At 29.8% G+C, this 17,954-nt stretch overlaps 2 protein-coding genes and 1 long non-coding RNA gene across 3 annotated transcripts; 1 reads left to right on the top strand and 2 right to left on the bottom strand.

Moving 5' to 3' along the window:
- The first annotated feature begins 240 nt into the window (after positions 1-240).
- LOC123267623 lies at positions 241-13,341 on the top strand. Its single transcript, XR_006510083.1, has 5 exons — positions 241-348; positions 11,271-11,368; positions 11,457-11,513; positions 11,607-11,873; positions 13,204-13,341. It is a non-coding gene; the product is annotated as an uncharacterized LOC123267623 (long non-coding RNA).
- Positions 3,808-11,439, bottom strand: LOC123267615. Its single transcript, XM_044732337.1, has 7 exons — positions 11,305-11,439; positions 9,410-9,788; positions 9,139-9,330; positions 6,747-7,645; positions 5,403-6,020; positions 4,920-5,134; positions 3,808-4,176 (listed from the first exon to the last, which is right to left on the bottom strand). The coding sequence occupies exons 2-7, from the start codon at positions 9,743-9,745 to the stop codon at positions 3,914-3,916; spliced, it is 2,523 nt and encodes an 840-aa protein (XP_044588272.1). The 5' UTR covers positions 9,746-9,788; positions 11,305-11,439; the 3' UTR covers positions 3,808-3,913.
- Positions 13,110-16,781, bottom strand: LOC123267617 (mannose-1-phosphate guanyltransferase alpha-A). Its single transcript, XM_044732339.1, has 4 exons — positions 16,641-16,781; positions 16,001-16,571; positions 14,047-14,320; positions 13,110-13,533 (listed from the first exon to the last, which is right to left on the bottom strand). The coding sequence occupies exons 1-4, from the start codon at positions 16,678-16,680 to the stop codon at positions 13,168-13,170; spliced, it is 1,251 nt and encodes a 416-aa protein (XP_044588274.1). The 5' UTR covers positions 16,681-16,781; the 3' UTR covers positions 13,110-13,167.
- Positions 16,782-17,954: the final 1,173 nt, after the last annotated feature.

A 17,954-nucleotide genomic window follows, 5' to 3' on the forward strand; every position in this document is an offset into this window, starting at 1 on the left:
TTGATATTATAATTTACTACTGCGCAGGCGCGGGAGTTTTGCGCATGCGCGACTGCCGCGCGCGCGCTAATGGTACTCTCACTTTTAACGCTCCCCTCTTTTTTTATAGACTGAAGTTAGCCGTCAGCTGTCAATTTTAAAAATTTTTTTTTAACAATTCAATTATAATAAATAAACAATTATAAATATTTTTATTAATTGTTACTTGTGCAATTTTAATTAATTTCTTTATTGTAAAATAATTATTGAAAAATTTGTGGACTGTTAAATTCAGTGTTTTTTTGTGGTTATATTTTGTCAGTCAAGTTCCTTTGTTTTGGAATTTTTTTTGGAGTGTAAAAATGACAGGTAAAGGTACTTTTTGAGTTTTTATTTTTAATGACACTAAAGTTGGCGGTGAAATTTTTTTATAATTCAATTTATTATGAAAAAAATTTAATAAATAAATTCTACGTGTTGAATTAAAAAAAAAAAATTTTTTCATGTTGATTTATAAAAAAATTAATTTTTTTTTAAAGTTTAGAATTTTAATACGAAATTTTTTTTTGACTATTTTAAAGGTTAGCTTTTTTTATGACTGAAGTTAGAAGACGTGTAAAAATTTTTGATTTGTTTTTATTAATTAAATTACAACTAAAAAGATATTTATAAAAAATTGCACTTATAGTTTTTCAAGTTTTTTACATGTGTCAATTTTTTTTAAAATTATTTAATTGAAATTTTTTCAATAAAAAATTTCTAAAAATTTTGAAATGTCGGTTAACTTGATTTTCATTTTTTTTTGAGATTTTTATTGACTAAAATTTATGTAATAATTAACATAATTATAAAATAATTAACACAGTTTATTTTTTTATTTATTATTGATCTATTTTTTAATTTTACATCTTAATTTTGATATTATTTGATTTATTAATAAGCTCAATTTTAATAAAATTATTTTTTAAAAAATTTTTTAAAGCTCCTAAAAATTTTCTTATTAAAAATTTCTCAAAAGCTTTTTTCATGAATAAATTTATTTAAAAAATTATAAAAGCTCAATTTTGTTAAATTAATCTAAAATAAATTTTTAAAAGCTCTGAAAAACTTTTTTCCTATTAAAAATCTCTTTTAAAAATTCCAAAAAAGCTTTTTTTACGAAATAAATTGATTAAAAAATTTTAAAAGCTCAATTTTAAATAGAATTATTTAAAATAATATTCCAAAAGCTCCTAAAAAATTGATTCTTATTAAAAATCTCCTTTAAAAATTCCAAAAAAGCTTTTTTTCCAAAATAAATTGATTAAAAAAATTTTAAAAGCTCAATTTTGATAAAATTATCTAAAAATAAATTTTTAAAAGCTCAAAAAAATTCTCATTTGATAAAAATCTATTTTAAAAAATTCTAAACAAGCTTTTTTATCAATAAATTTATTTAAAGAAAATTAAGAGCGCAATTTTGATAAATTTATCTAAAATTAATTTTTAAAAGCTCTGAAAAATTTTTTTCTTATTAAAATTCTCTTTTAAAAATTCCAAAAAAGCTTTTTTCTTCAAAATAAATTTATTAAAAAATTTTAAAAGATCAATATTTTGAAAAATAAACATTTAAAAGTTCATAAGAATTTCTTACTTATTAAAAATCTTTTTTAAAAATTCCAAAAAAACTTTTTAGAAATTAAATTTGTTTTAAAAAAAATTTTTAAGCTCAATTTTAATAAAATTATTCAAAATAATTTTATAGTAGCTCTTAAAAATTTTATTCTTACTTAAAATCTCTTTTAAAAATTCCAATAGCTTTTTTATTGATAAATTTATTTTAAAAAATTTTAAAAGCTCAATTTTGATAAATTTATTTAAAATAAATTTTTAAAAGCTCCGAAAAATTTCTTCTCATTAAAAATCTTTTTTAAAAATTTCAAAAAAGCTTTTTTATGATTAAATTTATTTAAAAAAAATTTTTAAGCTCAATTTTGATAAAATTCTACCAAAAAGCTCGAAATCCCGGTGAAAGCTCTAGCTGTCCTCTGGGTATCCAATCTTTTCTTTGTTGTCTGGTGAAAAAATCCATGATTTCCCCTCCGAAAGCTCCCCCAGCTTTCGAGCGCCGCCCAGCCCCACTTCTTGGTGTGTAATCCTTGCATTGAAGCTTTTAACTCCACCTTCAGCGAGGTCACTCGGCAAGTCACGGTTAAATTCGTGCGTACTCGGTTATACGTTGACGGGTTAACCTAGCCCACTATACTACACTATTACACTATACTATACTACACACTTACACTATATACTGGAATTCTAGTACCCCCTACTCCTATTCTAGCCCCTTCTCGTACCCGAAAGCTCTGGGGGTTAAAGTAAGACAGCTATTTTCTATATTCCGGGCAACAACAGAGATATAATCGCGTAATATAGCAAGGTTAATTTCATTTTGCTCAATGAATGCTTTATACGTGTCTCGCTACACATTTCAATAATTATAATTGCAGTTACAATTATTTATTAATTATAAATTAATAAAATATTTTTATTTAATTAACAAATTTATTAAATAATGAATTTTGTTAAATTGCCCTGTACTTTCTTAAATATGGATGTTTTTATAGATATAAGCTCATCCTGATGTTACACTCGTTAAGAGCTTTCATTTGAGTACCCACATGCATTTTTGATATATTTTCGTATATACATATATATTTCAAAGATATAAGCTCATTTCGATGTTACACTCATCAAGAGCTTTCATTTGAGTGCCCACATGTATTTTTGATATATTTTTCATATATACATATATATAATATATATAAATATATAAATATATGAAAAATTGATGTGGGTACTCAAATGAAAGGTCTTGATGAGCGTAATGTCGGGATGAGCTTATATCTTCAAAAATGTCAATAGTTTACGAGATACAAGGTCATTTCTTAATTATTGACATTTTTTAAAAAATAAACTCATTTCGATGTTACACTCATCAAGAGCTTTCATTTCAGTACCCACATGTATTTTTGATATATTTTTCATATATACATATATATAAATATATAAAATATATGAAAAATTCATGTTGGTACTCAAATTAAAGGTCTTAATGAGTGTAACATCGGTATGAGCTTATATCTTTAAAAATGTCAATAGTTTACAAGATACAAGGTCATTTCTTAATTATTGACATTTTTTACGATATAAACTCATCTCGATATTACACTCATCGAGACCTTTCATTCAAGTACCCACATGGCATTTTTTATATATTTTATATATATGTGGTATTTATGAAATATATAAATATATAAAATATATGAAAAATTGATGTGGGTACTCAAATGAAAGGTCTCGATGAATTTAACATCAGGATGAGCTTATATCTTTAAAAATGTCAATAGTTTCCAAGTTACAAGGTCATTTTTTAATTATGTATCTAGAGATACACTGAAAAATTCAATTTATAAATTTTTCTTCCCAAATAAATAAATAAACAAACATCATTAATAACCGCAATTAATTACCCCCCGGAATAATTAAATAGCTTCCGTTTATCAAAATATAAAACTACAGTCCTATTGAGTGTAGCCAGTAAATTTGTGATCAATAGTCAATGCCCACAGGACGTGGATGAGTGCTTTCCTGTGGGATACAAACTTACTCTCCCTTCACCCACACACACATGCATTCATATGCAGACCAGTTGAGGTGGGCTAAGAGTAGAGCCGTGCCAACAGATCCCAGGTACTCGATAGTAAATCACATTTTTTTTTACCAAACTAGCCAACGCAATCAGCTTCTAAAAATTCCGGGATGAGTTTTATTGAGACTAAAAATAATTTAAAAAATATTTTATTAAAAAGAATAATTAAAAAAAATAAGCAGGTAATTTAATTATTAAATACTTAGTCTTTAAATTCTCTAGTACGATTAAATTAAATAAAAATAATTATAATTTAGTCTCGTGTTTAACTTTAGCTTTTAACAGCTGATTAACGCGCGAGCCGTAGGAATTGTTTAAGTAACAATCGAAGTTGTCATCAATTGAGCTGATGGCTCCAGACGGACTATTGAGACCTTCTGAGGGCAGACAATCCTCGATTTGGCTCTGAGACATCTGACGATCTGGAAATATGTACTGCTTTCCGCCTTCGATACCGTCTCGCAGCTCCGTGTCAGTTTCGTCTTCGTTATCTGCGCTGTCGACGTCGCCTAAAAAAATAACCAGTCATTAAATCTTCCCGAATGTCATAAAACAATTTTGAAGGATATTTTTGAATTCGGGGTTTAATCCCCTTTAAAATGAGTACCCACATGATTTTTTCGAAATTTTGGAAAATTTTTTGGAATTTTTGAAAATCAAAAATTTTGGATTTTTGAAAAAATCGAGTGGGTACTTGTTTTAAAGGGAATTTTATGGAGAGTATAATTTTTTGGTAAGTTTGAAGATTTTTCAAAATATGTGAAAATTCAAAATTTTGGATTTTTGAAAAAATCGAGTGGGTACTTGTTTTAAAGGGAATTTTATGGAGAGCACACGGAAAGAACAAGATGACAGTGACTATCATCCCAGATTATACTCAGTGATATCTGTGGTGAAAAAAAATTTCAGATTGTAGCTAAAAAAATCCAAATTATACTGCGTGATATCTGGATTATACTCTTTGTAATCTGGATTATACTAGCTACTATCTAAATTTTATTTTTTACTCAGTATAATCTGGGATGATATCCAGTGTTATCTTGTTCTTTCCGTGTATGTTTTTTTCAAAATTTTGAAAATCCAAAATTTTTGATTTTTTAAAAAATCGAGTGGGTACTTGTTTTAAAGAGAATTTTATGAAAAGTATGTTTTTTTCAAAATTTTTAAAAATCCAAAATTTTGGATTTTTGAAAAAATCGAGTGGGTACTTATTTTAAAGGGAATTTTAAGGAGAATATGATTTTCTACTCACCATCGGAGCTGTTTGTAGACGGCAAGTAGAATCTTGGAGATTGTACTTTATTAACATTAATACGTCGCTCACGTGACGGGTTGCCAGAATTATACTTGAATTCACGTGGTAACGTGTAACTACGGGGTAAAGACACCTGACTACCTTCTAAGTCGCTTAGTTCTTCGTCATTAGGCTCCTTTGCGCTGTCTTCTTCGTTATTTTGAGTTCTTAATCTGAAAAATCAATTTTCTTTAACAGGTTATGGGCCCAGACCTGTATTTTAGTATTTTTGAATTTCTTGCTTAACTGTTAATGCTACGACAAAATTTATAAAACTTTTTTTGTAGATAATTTAATTCTCTACAAAAAAAGTCGAACAAATTTTTTTGTAACTATGATATTTTAGCAAAAATTTTGCATTGAAATGTAAAAATTCAAAATTTTGAAAAACAATTCAATTTGAGAATAAAAATTTATAAAAAATAATAAAAATAAACAAACCTGTGGTTGGAAGTCCAGTAAGGATAGTGATGCGGAAGACATCTTGGCGCGAGAAGAATCTCGGGAGTTTCCGGACGCTCTCGCTTCCAGCCGTTGCCTATCACGTGGTAATTAGGCGGTGCTGGAGGTACTAAACAGTGCATTTTAATCGGCGGCCATTGACTGGGAACATTTTCCAGCCCTGGAACATTAGACCCAGAACCTGTAGGACTTAGCGCTCCAGAACCTAAGCCCGCGAATTGCAGCGTATTCGCAGTAGGCTGGAGTTTCTTCTGAGGCGGAGGGTTTCCAGTGATGGCAGTCTCACTGGTCTCTCCAGGAGGGACCAATTTCCCCTCCTTGATCTCCTCTTGGATGGCTCTTAGCTCTCTGAGCTGCTGCTGCTTCTTCTCTCTGAGCTTTTCGCGGATCAAATGGACATTCAGAGTCCCGATTTGGATCTTGGCCTGCTCTTTTTCCTCCTCTTCTTCGTGCAAGGGTCGCTTCCAGAAGGGTATCAGCTGCCGGTTGTAGTTTTTGTTGTCACAAAACCCCCCCAGGTTGTTTGACGGCGGGGGCACGAAGCTCGTTGGTTTCTTCTTTTTTCTGTTTAGTGCGACTACAGTTGGATTTGTAAACCTGGAATTGAAATTTATTTTTAATAATCTATATTATTAAGAAATGACCTTGTATCTTGATAACTATTGACATTTTTAAAGATATAAGCTCATCTTGAAGTTACAATGAATTAGATCTTTTGGTGTGTGTCCCTGAATTTGAGTGAATTACGGCGAATTAGGTTGAATTAGATCTTTTAGTGTGTGTGCCTAAATTTGCGTGAATTACGGCGAATTAGATCTTTTAGCCTGTGTCCCTGAATTTGTGTAAATTACGGCGAATCAGTAGTAGGAATTAGATCTTTCAGTCCTTGTCCCTGAATTTGCGTGAATTACGGCGAATTAGTATGAATTAGATCTTTCAGTCTTTGTACCTGAATTCGCATGAATTACGGTGAATTAGTATGAATTCGATATTTTAGCCTGTGTCCCTGAATTTGCGTGAATTACGGTGAATTAGTATGAATTCGATATTTTAGCCTGTGTCCCTGAATTTGCGTGAATTACGGCGAATTAGTATGAATTAGATCTTTCAGTCTTTGTTCCTGAATTCGCGTGAATTACGGCAAATTAGTTTGAATTAGATCTTTGCGCGAATTATATATGAATATTTATATATTTCATATATTAATATATATTATATGCATGTGGGTACTCAAATGAAAGCTCTTAATGAGTGTAACATCGGGATGAGCTTATATCTTTAAAAAAGTCAATACTTAAGAAAGTACAGTGCAATTTAACAAACCTGCAATTAAACACCCCAGGGATTCCATTATTTCTAAGCTTGACCTTCCTCACAACCTGGACTTCATTGACATAATTATTATACTGAAGATGCTTGTCAACATCTTGAGGCATGCCATTAGCATTCATCCTACCCCCGGCTTCATACCCAAGCCTCCTGACGTGAAAGAACCTGTAGTAGAGTCCCATAAAGAAGAGTCCTCCGAAAAAAAGCGCCATCAGAACTAGAACCAGCGTAACAGGCCTGATTTGCACTTGGTCCGGATTGGCAGCACCAATCTGGACTTGTCGGCCGATTTCAGCCGAAGCTCCGACGGCCCAGACACTAATTAGCAAGCAGTTCTCCAGGAACATCACCGTGTAGAAGATGATCATTTTCTGGCGGTGATTAGTCTCGTGGAGGTTAGCATAAGCGAAGACATAAACGAACGCCAGCAAGGAGGCGAGGAAGGTCTTTCTGGCTAGAGTGAGTCTCTCCCCTCCGTGGAAGAGTCCATCAGGAGTCAGCAGCAGCCAAGTTAGCATCGAGAGCCAGTGAAGCCCCAGGACTACCAGCAGCCAGGAGCCTCCGTAGAGCGAAGCGTAGGCCACTAGAGCTCCTACTCTAGCACTGACGGTCCCCAGTCGCCAGGCCAGTTGCGCCAGGACTCCCAGCCAGGTCAGGACCAGTCGCTCCAGGTTCCTCAGGCGAGCTGCGCCCTTGCTGAAGCTTGCTACTGCCCAGCAAACGCTCCATAAGGATAGACCTGCTGATACTGCTGTTAATTCGGAAAGCTTTGTGTCCTCACGGTCCCGGTCTTTGGAGGTTAAGGAGGTTGATAGTAAGTACAGCTGCAAAAGCAGCATTGGTGCTGCTTCGCAGAATGCGTGGATTAAACGCAAGACGCATAATTCACGGACCTAGAAGCAAAATTTTGAATTATTCAGAGTTTATTTTGAAATTATGGCTTTAAACTTTTGAAACCTACTAATTTTTCAACAGGTTATGGGCCCAGATGTGTAATTCAGTATTTTTAGAATTTTTGCTTAAGGTTTGGTGATAGGGCAAAATTTATTAAGACTTTTTTGTAGAGAATTTAATTTTCTTTTAAAAAGGTATCTTGTTTTTATGTATTTTAATATTTTAGTATATTTAATAAAAATAAAATATTAAATATATTTAATATTTTAGCCAAAAACGGTAAATTAAACTTTCAGTAACTACACGGAAAAAAGTAAACTGTGATAAATAACAGTCGATTTATAATAAGTAATGATCAACTGCTAAAAATTACCATTTCAAACAGTAAAATCGTGATTTTACTATTCATTTTATAATATTTACCATTTAAATGTTATAATTTACTCTTTAGATGGGAGAAAATACTATTTCAAACAGTAATATTCGCTATGTAAATGTCTAAAATGTTGAAGTATAATAATTAAGAATTCAAACTTTGATATTTATCATTTGGTACCTAAAAAATGATCTTATGATATGTAAAAAGTATAAAATAAAGTTAGTAAATTTCTAATACAAGCAACGTCAATATTTACAAAGTAAAATGGTAAATTTTAAACGCAACGCTAAAAATTAAACTGTAATTATTGACTTGCTTGAACTGGTAAAATGTATATTAGAAAAGTATAATTTTTACTGTTTGAAATGTTAAATTCTCCCAGAGTGAGACCCCCTTCTCTTTCATCTGAGTTCCCCTTCTCCTCATAATATCGACTATATATTGAAATGGCAATTTTTACTGTTTGAAACTGTAATTTTTTAAGATCAAAGAGTGGTTATTTACTATAGTGACAGCTACTAATCACTTATTTTGGATATTAAATTATAAATTGTGGCTTTTATACTTTCTACACTAAGGTCTGTAATATTTATATTTTTGCCACCCCGATGTCCGCTTTACTGTTTGAAACTATAAAAATTAACCGGAATCCGAGTGAATATTACAGTTTACAGTCAACGAAACGTTGCGGAATTTGATATATTTTAGACATCAAATAAATTGAAGATCTTAAATAACCTGAGCATTTGTTTAGTTATTTATTGGCTGAGATCTGAATATTGCCTTCATTACAGTTTACTTTTTTCCGTGTATGCACTTTATCGTGCTTCACTTTACTTTACTTTTTCAAGTTAACTAAAACCCTTATGTTAACTTGAAACCTTACTTTTACTTGTTTACTTCATTACCCAAACAAGATTCCTGGGACCATAACCTGTTGGAGTCTAGTGGAATACTAGGTTATGGGCCTAGACTTGGATTTTAGTATTTTTGGAATTCTCGCTCAAGGATTAGAGATACATTAAAATTGATTAGGACAAAAAAAGCCTCTTATAGTGTTTCGTATCTCCAATATTTAACTCAGAATTTTGAATTACTTAAAAATAATTTTACCTCGTGCTTGACATAAGTCAAGTCCACTGGAATAAACAATTTGAAGTACCGCCATAGTACTCCGACCTGGCTGGTATGGAGAAAAACGACGCACCAAAGTGTCCAGTTCCTGACCCGGTTTTTCTCTGGCAAGCTCTCGGTCGGGTTCAGCTTCCCTCGAGCTCCCCACAGGTACCATCTTATACTCACAACCTGAAAGCCAAATTATACATTTACATTGATGTCATAACATTAATGACCCTTTAGAAGAAAATAATGATAAGGAACTCACCTGAGAAATAATCAAAGAAGTAACAACCAAAACAATGCTTATCGGAAACAAGACAGCTGGAGCCGTAGGATGGTTGGCGAGGGCGTACCCCATCGCCAGGTCAAAGACAACATCACAAAAATATGAAGCGAGCGAAATTATGTTGAAGAGGACATCACACAGCGGAAGGAACTCGTGCTGGTTTATATTGTTGATATTACTGTTGACATTTACATTCACACCGTTGATGTTCCCATTAGCATTGACGTTGTTAATATTATTGTTATTATTATTATTATTATTGACATTTCCGTTGACATTATTATTGTTATTTAGTTGAACGTGCTGATGGGCCATAATGGGCCACCCTGCCCATTTGGATCAGGATTGACTCGTTCCTCTGAAATTTAAATTATATTATCAAGAGAATAAGAAAAATTTTGAATCTCTAGATACATAATTAAGAAATGAGCTAGTATCTTGTGAAACATAGACATTTTTAAAGATATAAGCTCATCACGATGTTACACTCATCAAGAGCTTTCATTTGAGTACCCACATCAATTTTTCATATATTTATATATTTCACAAATATCATATATATAAAATATATAAAAAATGTCATGTGGGTACTTAAATAAAAGGTCTAAATAAGTGTAACATCAAGATGAGTTTATATTTTAAAAAATGTTAATAATTAAAAAATGACCTTGTATCTTGAGAACTATTGATATTTTTTAAGATATAAGCTCATCCTGATATTACACTTATCGAGACCTTTCATTTGAGTACCCACATCAATTTTTCATATATTTTATATATTTATATATTTCACAAATACCATATATGTAAAATATATCAAAAATGCATGTGGGTACTCAAATGAAAGGTCTCAATGAGTGTAACATCAAAATGAGTTTATATTTTTAAAAATGTCAATTATTAAGAAATGACCTTGTCACTTGTCAACTATTGACATTTTTAAAGAGATAAGCTCATCACGATGTTAAGCTCATCAAGACCTTTCATTTGAGTACCCACATCAATTTTTTATATATTTTATATATTTATATATATTATATATATGTATGTATGAAAAATATATCAAAAATGTATGTGGGTACTCAAATGAAAGCTCTTGATGAGTGTAACATCGGGATAAGCTTATATCTTTAAAAATGTCAATAATTAAGAAATGACCTTGTATCTTGTCAACTATTGACATTTTTAAAGATATAAGCTCACCCCTACATTGTACTCATCAAGACCTTTCATTTGAGTACCCACATCAATTTTTCATATATTTTATATATTTATATATATCATATATATGTATATATGAAAACTATATCAAAAATGTATGTGGGTACTCAAATGAAAGCTTTTGATGAGTGTAACATCAGGATGAGTTTATATCTAAAAAAATGTCAATAATCAAGAAATGACCTTGTATCTTGCGAACTATTGACATTTTCTAAGATATAATCTCATCTCGATGTTACACTCATCAAGACCTTTTATTTGAGTACCCACATCAATTTTTCATATATTTATATGTTTATATATATCATATGTATGTATATATGAAAAATATATCAAAAATACATGTGGGTACTCAAATGAAAGCTCTTGGTGAGTGTAACATCAAGATGAGCTTATATCTTTAAAAACGTCAATAGTTGAAAAAGTACAGTGCAATTCTACAAAAGTCATTATTTAATAAACCAAAATTTTTTTTTTTCCATAAAAAAAATTCTAAAAATTTACAGAAATTAATTTAAGTAATTTTTATCATTAATTAGAAAAAAACCTTTTTTACAAAAAAATTTGCATTCTTAATTCTTGCAAATTTTAATTTAAAAAAAAATTTTTATTTTCATAGAACACTAAGAAGATAAATTAAACCGTCCACTTACCACATTCCTCACGTGTCATTGAGTAGATGACATTCTTAATCAGGATACGCTCAAAATTATCAAGGTAAAAAAAAATATTTTTATTTTTTCTGCACAATTATCACAAATTACACTTTCAAAAATAAATTAATTGTTCATTAATTTTTTTTTAGAATAAATTTTATCAGCTGGATCCTGCCCGTTAGATTTGCTCCGCAAAAATTCCACGAGTGAGTATTAAAATTGAAACTTAACAATAAATAATTTTTTATAATAAATAATTATAATTAATAATAATAAAATAAATAAAAAACACTGCACAGGGTTAGAATCTGGAGGCTTAGTCAAGGAATGACGAGCTAAAGACACGGATGAGAAAAGAATCCGTGGTACCTGTTGGGGACTAGTGTGTTAATACTTTTATACACACGGATGCTGGTAGCTGAGAGTGACATGCCAGGTATTGCTGGGTAACGAGAGTGTGTGAGTGTGTGATGAAAGGTATGGAGTCACATGGAATGGAGAAAAGTTCCAGGGAAGACAAAGACAAAGGCTGGGGACTCACGGGCCCACTGATCTAAGCGACGCTGGTGAGTTATTTTTAAAGCTTATCCTCCTACGATAAATACACAAGTCCTTTTTAAATCCAGGTGCTTGTCCTGCCAGGAATTTAGAATTATGTTTTTTTGGTAATCGTTGGGGAAGGTTTAGAGGGAAAAATTTGGGGTGGAAATTTTGGAGTTAGGAAGAAATTTTTATTTTTTGGAGTATTTTTTGTAATTTAATAAATTTGAAAAATTTTATTAGAGAAGAATATTGAGTTTAAAAATTAAAGAAAATAATTTTTATATTGAGATTGATAAATTTTTGGGAATTTTTTTAATCATAAATTTTGGGAAAAAAAATTTTTGGAGAGGAATAAATTTTAAATTGAACTGTACTTTTTACACTATTGACATTTTTAAAGATATAAGCTCATCCCGATGTTACATTGATCAAGAGCTTTCATTTGAGTACCCACATGCATTTTTGATATATTTTTCATATACATATATATTGTACATATATAAATATATAAAATATATGAAAAATTGATGTAGGTACTCAAATCAAAGGTCTTGATGAGTGTAACATCAGGATGAGCTTATATCTTTAAAATTGTCGATATTTCACAAGATACAAGGTCATTTCTTAATTATTGATATTTTTAAGATATAAACTTATCTTAATGTTACACTCATCGAGACCTTTTATTCAAGTACTCACATGGCATTTTTTATATATATTTATATATATGATATTTGTGAAATATATAAATATATAAAATATATGAAAAATTGATGTGGGTACTCAAATAAAAGGTCTTGATGAGTGTAACATCAGGATGAGCTTATATCTTTAAAATTGTCGATATTTCACAAGATACAAGGTCATTTCTTAATTATTGATATTTTTAAGATATAAACTTATCTTAATGTTACACTCATCGAGACCTTTTATTCAAGTACTCACATGGCATTTTTTATATATATTTATATATATGATATTTGTGAAATATATAAATATATAAAATATATGAAAAATTGATGTGGGTACTCAAATAAAAGGTCTTGATGAGTGTAACATCGGGATGAGCTTATATCTTTAAAAATCTCAATAGTTCACAAGATACAAGGTCATTTCTTAATTATGTATCTAGAGGATTCACCTTAATAAAAATAAATAAAACGAGTTAAATTTGTAAACAATTTATACAATAAAATTCAAAATTTACAAATCAATTGCACTTTAAAAAAATATCAAATATACAAATGTATATATTAAATATATATAAAACATGTATATAAATTCATCTCAGAAAAGTCATAAATACAAAACCAACAACTATAAAATAATTTCATTTTTAAAATTCTTTGTCAGTTCTTTGTGCGGTAGGACAATCGAGTTCAGAAGGATCTTCTCCGCGGCTAGATTAACACTAGTCCCGAGAATTGATATCGAGGGGTTCAGTTTTCCATTGCTGTTAAAGAGCGGGGGGTTCTCCATCTTGGCGAACGGCTTGTTGGGGTTAGGATCGCAAGGAGTGCCCTCTACGCGGGACCACTTGCCGACAATACTTCCCCGGCCGACTATGCTGTGGAGGACCATCGAGTGAGCTTGGATCTGAGCGCCCTCTAGGATTATCGACTCTCTTATTCTCACTCCGGCGGATATTTTTGCGTTTGGTCCAATGCTTACGTTTGGCCCCAACTAAAGTAACAATTTTATTAATAATTAATTCAATTATTTAAGAATTAATTTTATTAATTGATAATTAATTTTATTAATTGATAATTAATTTTATTAATTGATAATTAATTTTATTAATTGATAATTAATTTTATTAATTGATAATTAATTTTATTAACTAATAATTAATTTAGTTAATGAATAATTAATTTAGTTAATTAATAATTAATTTGATTAATTAATTAATTAATAATTTATCTCAATTAATTAATAATTACTTTAATTAACTAATAATTAATTTAGTTAACTAATAATTAATTTAGTTAACTAATAATTACTTTAATTAACTAATAATTAATTTAGTTAACTAATAATTAATTTAGTTAACTAATAATTAATTTAGTTAATTAATAATTAATTAAATTAACTAATAATTAATTTTATTAATTAGGAATTAATTTTATTAACTAGGAATTAATTTTATTAATTAATAATTAATTTTATTGATTAGTAATTAATAATAATTAAGCTTACCACTGCTGTGGGGTCAACAGAAGCGCTCGGATTGATATAAACATCTCCCACGACATTGCAAACTCCATTAACGGCAGGGATTAACCTCTCTGGTTTTTTAGACCGGTACAAATTCAAGTAATGCCTGTTTGCGTAGATGGCAGCACCTGCGGTCTTTACTTGGGACCACCAATTGCTTGTTTCTGAAGCGAAAAGCTTTCCAGTGCCTGCTAGGCGGGTTAAGATATCCTGTTCCAGTGAAATGTGAGCTGGATCCTTTCCATTACTGTTCATCCTGAAAAATTATTATTATTATTATTTATTTATTTATTTATTCCATTGGCCATGAAGTTAAAACTCCTTGCGGCAATCCAAAATTGATCTAAAAAATCTTAATATAATATATAAAGTAGTGTGTTAAATATTCATAAATTAATTAATTGATACTTAATTAATTATTAATTAATAATTAATAAATTAATAATACTTATAAACAATCTTAATGTTAAACACATTATTTTAAAATTCTAGATTAAATATTGAAGATATAAAAAAATTATAAGAAACGTTTTTTGTAGAGAATCAAATTCCCTACAAAAAAGGCTTCGGTATTTTTAACATATCCTCAATCCTTGAGCAAGAATTTTAAAAATACTAAAATACACATCTGGGCCCATAACCTGTTAAATAATTCGGAGTTTTCAGAAGTTTAAATTGCTAATTTTAGCTAAAATATTGAAGATACTGTTAGAATCTTTAGTTCAATAATGAATTTGGTTCTATCTCTAATAATTTTTTCAAAATTTGAATTTATAGCTCAAAAATAAAGTTATTGAACTTATCCATAGCTTTCAAAAGTTCAAACCCGTAATTTTAGCAAAAATATTGACACAAAAAAATTATAAGATACCTTTTTTATAGATTATTAAATTCTCTACAAAAAAAGGTCCTCATCAATTTTGCGTTATCTCTCATTATTTTCCTAAAATTAGAATCTTAAGTTCAAAAGTAAAATTATAGAACTTACCCATAGCTTTCAAAAATTTAATTTACTGTTTTTGGCTAAAATATTAAAGACAAAAATTAAAGAAAAAAATTATGAGACCTTCTTGATCGAGATTCAAATTCCCTACAAAAAAGTCCCTATTAATTTTAACGTATCTACAACCCGCCGCAACCCTTAAGCGAGAATTTTAAAAATACTAAAATACACATCTGGGCCCATAACCTGTTAAATGATCCGGAGTATTCAAAAGCTTAAACCCGTAATTTTAGCTAAGATATTTAAGATACAAAAAAATTATGACAACTTTTTTGTAAAGTATTAAATTCTACAATACTAAAGTTAGCCGTTTTTAATTTTTTAATTTTTTTTCATTATTTAAATTAGAACAAAAAAATATTTTTTAAAAATTGCACTTTTTTTTTTTTTTTTTTGTATAATTTTCAATAAAAAAAAATTCTTAAAAGTTACAGATGTTGGCTAACTTAATTTTCATTTACAATCTCTATAAAAAAAGGTCATAAATTTTGCTCTATCCCTCATTATTTTTTTTAAATTTGAATTGAAAGTTCAAAAATAAAATTACAGCTTTCAAAAGTTTAAAGTACTGTTTTTTGGCCTAAATATTGAAGATAAAAAAAAATAACAAGACCTTGTTTTTTTAGAGAATCAAATTCCCTACAAAAAAGGTCCTTATTAATTTTACCGTATCTCTGACCCTTGAGCTAGAATTCCAAAAATACTAAAATACACGCCTGGGCCCATAACCTGTTAAATGATCCGTAGTTTTCAAAAGTTTAAATTGCTGTTTGTGGCTAAAGTATTGAAGATATAAAAAAATTATAAGATACCTTTTTTATAGAGAATTAAATTATCTAGAAAAATTTCTTATCAATTTTACCGTATCTCTACGCCTTGAGCCATAATTTTAAAACTATTAAATTAATATTGTAATTTTAAAAAAATTCTTACATAAATTTATCTTGATGTTTGTAGAAAACGTCGCTCATGATTTGAAAGACATCAACAGTAGCCAAATAAATCCCGCAGTTGATCGTGGTGGAGACAAAGGTTGAAGGTTTCTCAACATAGTGAACAATCGAATTGTTCTTTCCCAGAACAAGACACCCGTAATTAAGCGACTGAGGCCTGGTGGCCTCAGTCGCCAAGACTGTGAGAGTACCTTTGGTCTCTTTGTAACTCTCAATCATACGCTCGAGAGGAAAGTTCGCGCAAACGTCACCGTTCATTATAAAAAAGGCCTCTGGGGAGCCTGCTCTGATCTGGTCTCGGAAGTGGTACATCCCCCCGGCGGTTCCTAGAGCTGTGAACTCCTGGAGGTACCGGATGCTGATCCCGTATATGTTGATCATCTCCTGGACGAAGTTCACCAGCTCAGCGGCGTTGTACGAGCCTATTATCAGGATTTCATTGAGGGTCTTGATTTTAACGCAAGACTCTATGTGGTGCTGGATCATCGGCAGACCCGCGATCGGGAACAGCGGCTTCGGGATGTCCAGTGATAATGGACGAAATCTTGTCCCTAGGATGTTATTTTGGTAAGTTAATTTTATTTATTATTATTATTATTATTATTTTTATTGTTATTTACCTTTTAAAGGTCCGCCGATTAAAATCACCGCTTTCAGCATTTTTGCACCGTATTTTTTAACTCCGCGAGAAGTTTAATGTTGACACTGATTGACACGTAAGTTTTATGTTTACAATTTGGGTTTTAAACCAGGTGGCGCGTAAGTCTGATTCTAGGGAGTTTTTTTTTTGTTATCTAAGTGAGTCTTTATTTATTTTAGAATTAATTATGATTTTGATCTTGAAATTCATTGTAAATTTATTACTATAAATTATAAAAGATTACGAAAAATCTATATTATTAAGAGAATAAGAGAAATTTTGTTAGATTAAGAAATCTAATTTGAAATAATTTAAATGCATCTTGTTTCAATACTATATCTATATCTATAGATATACAATTAACATCAAGGTAATCATTTCTAATCGTCTTTCTGAATCAGGGATATGATAAAATCGGTTTTTTTTATTGAAATTTAGTGTCATTGCAAAGGTATTGACTTAAATTTATGCCTTTTCAAGGTTTTATGTCATTCTCACCGATATTCAATATATTTGTTTTGTTAAATAATGACTATATTCAATATATTATGTATTTAGGCTGCATTCGAAAATATCTCTAGATAAATAATTAAGAAATGACCTTGTATCTTGTAAACTATTGACATTTTTAAAGATATAAGCTAATCCCGACATTACACTCATCGAGACCTTTTATTTGAGTACCCACATCAATTTTTCATATATTTTATATATTTTACATATATCATATATATAAAATATATAAAAAATGCCATGTGGGTACTTAAATAAAAGCTCTCAATGAGTGTAACATCGAAATGAGTTTATATCTCAAAAAATGTCAATAATTAAGAAATAAAATTATATCTCGTAAACTATTGACATTTTTAAAGATATAAGCTAATCCCGATGTTACACTCATCAAGACCTTTCATTTGAGTACCCACATCAATTTTATATATATATATACATATATATTATATATATCAAAAATATATCAAAAATGCATGTGGGTACTCAAATGAAAGCTCTTGATGAGTGTAATATAGGGATGAGCTTATATCTTTAAAATCATCAATAATTAAGAAAGTACAGTGCAATTTAACAAAAGTCATTATTTAGTAAAGACCTTGTATCTTGTGAGATATTGACAATTTTAAAGATATAAGCTAATCCCGATGTTACACTCATCGAGACCTTTCATTTAAGTACCCACATCAATATTTTATATATTTATGATATATATGTATATATGAAAAATATATCAAAATGCATGTGGGTACTCAAATGAAAGCTTTTGATTAGTGTAACATCA

The sequence above is a fragment of the Cotesia glomerata genome, linkage group LG6 (genome assembly GCF_020080835.1).
Source record: "Cotesia glomerata isolate CgM1 linkage group LG6, MPM_Cglom_v2.3, whole genome shotgun sequence".
NCBI classification, from domain to species: Eukaryota; Metazoa; Arthropoda; class Insecta; order Hymenoptera; family Braconidae; genus Cotesia; species Cotesia glomerata.

Coding starts and splice junctions, on each gene's coding strand:
- LOC123267615 (XM_044732337.1), bottom strand. CDS start 9,745: ATGGCCCATCAGCACGTTCAACTAAATAACAATAATAATGTCAACGGA. Junction 6,021..6,746: donor CCTGGGGTGTTTAATTGCAG/GTTTGTTAAATT, acceptor TTTCAATTCCAG/GTTTACAAATCCAACTGTAG. Junction 4,177..4,919: donor GTCTACAAACAGCTCCGATG/GTGAGTAGAAAA, acceptor TTATTTTTTTAG/GCGACGTCGACAGCGCAGAT.
- LOC123267617 (XM_044732339.1), bottom strand. CDS start 16,680: ATGCTGAAAGCGGTGATTTTAATCGGCGGACCTTTAAAAG. Junction 16,572..16,640: donor AATCGGCGGACCTTTAAAAG/GTAAATAACAAT, acceptor ATAACATCCTAG/GGACAAGATTTCGTCCATTA. Junction 14,321..16,000: donor AAACATCAAGATAAATTTAT/GTAAGAATTTTT, acceptor ATAATTTTTCAG/GATGAACAGTAATGGAAAGG.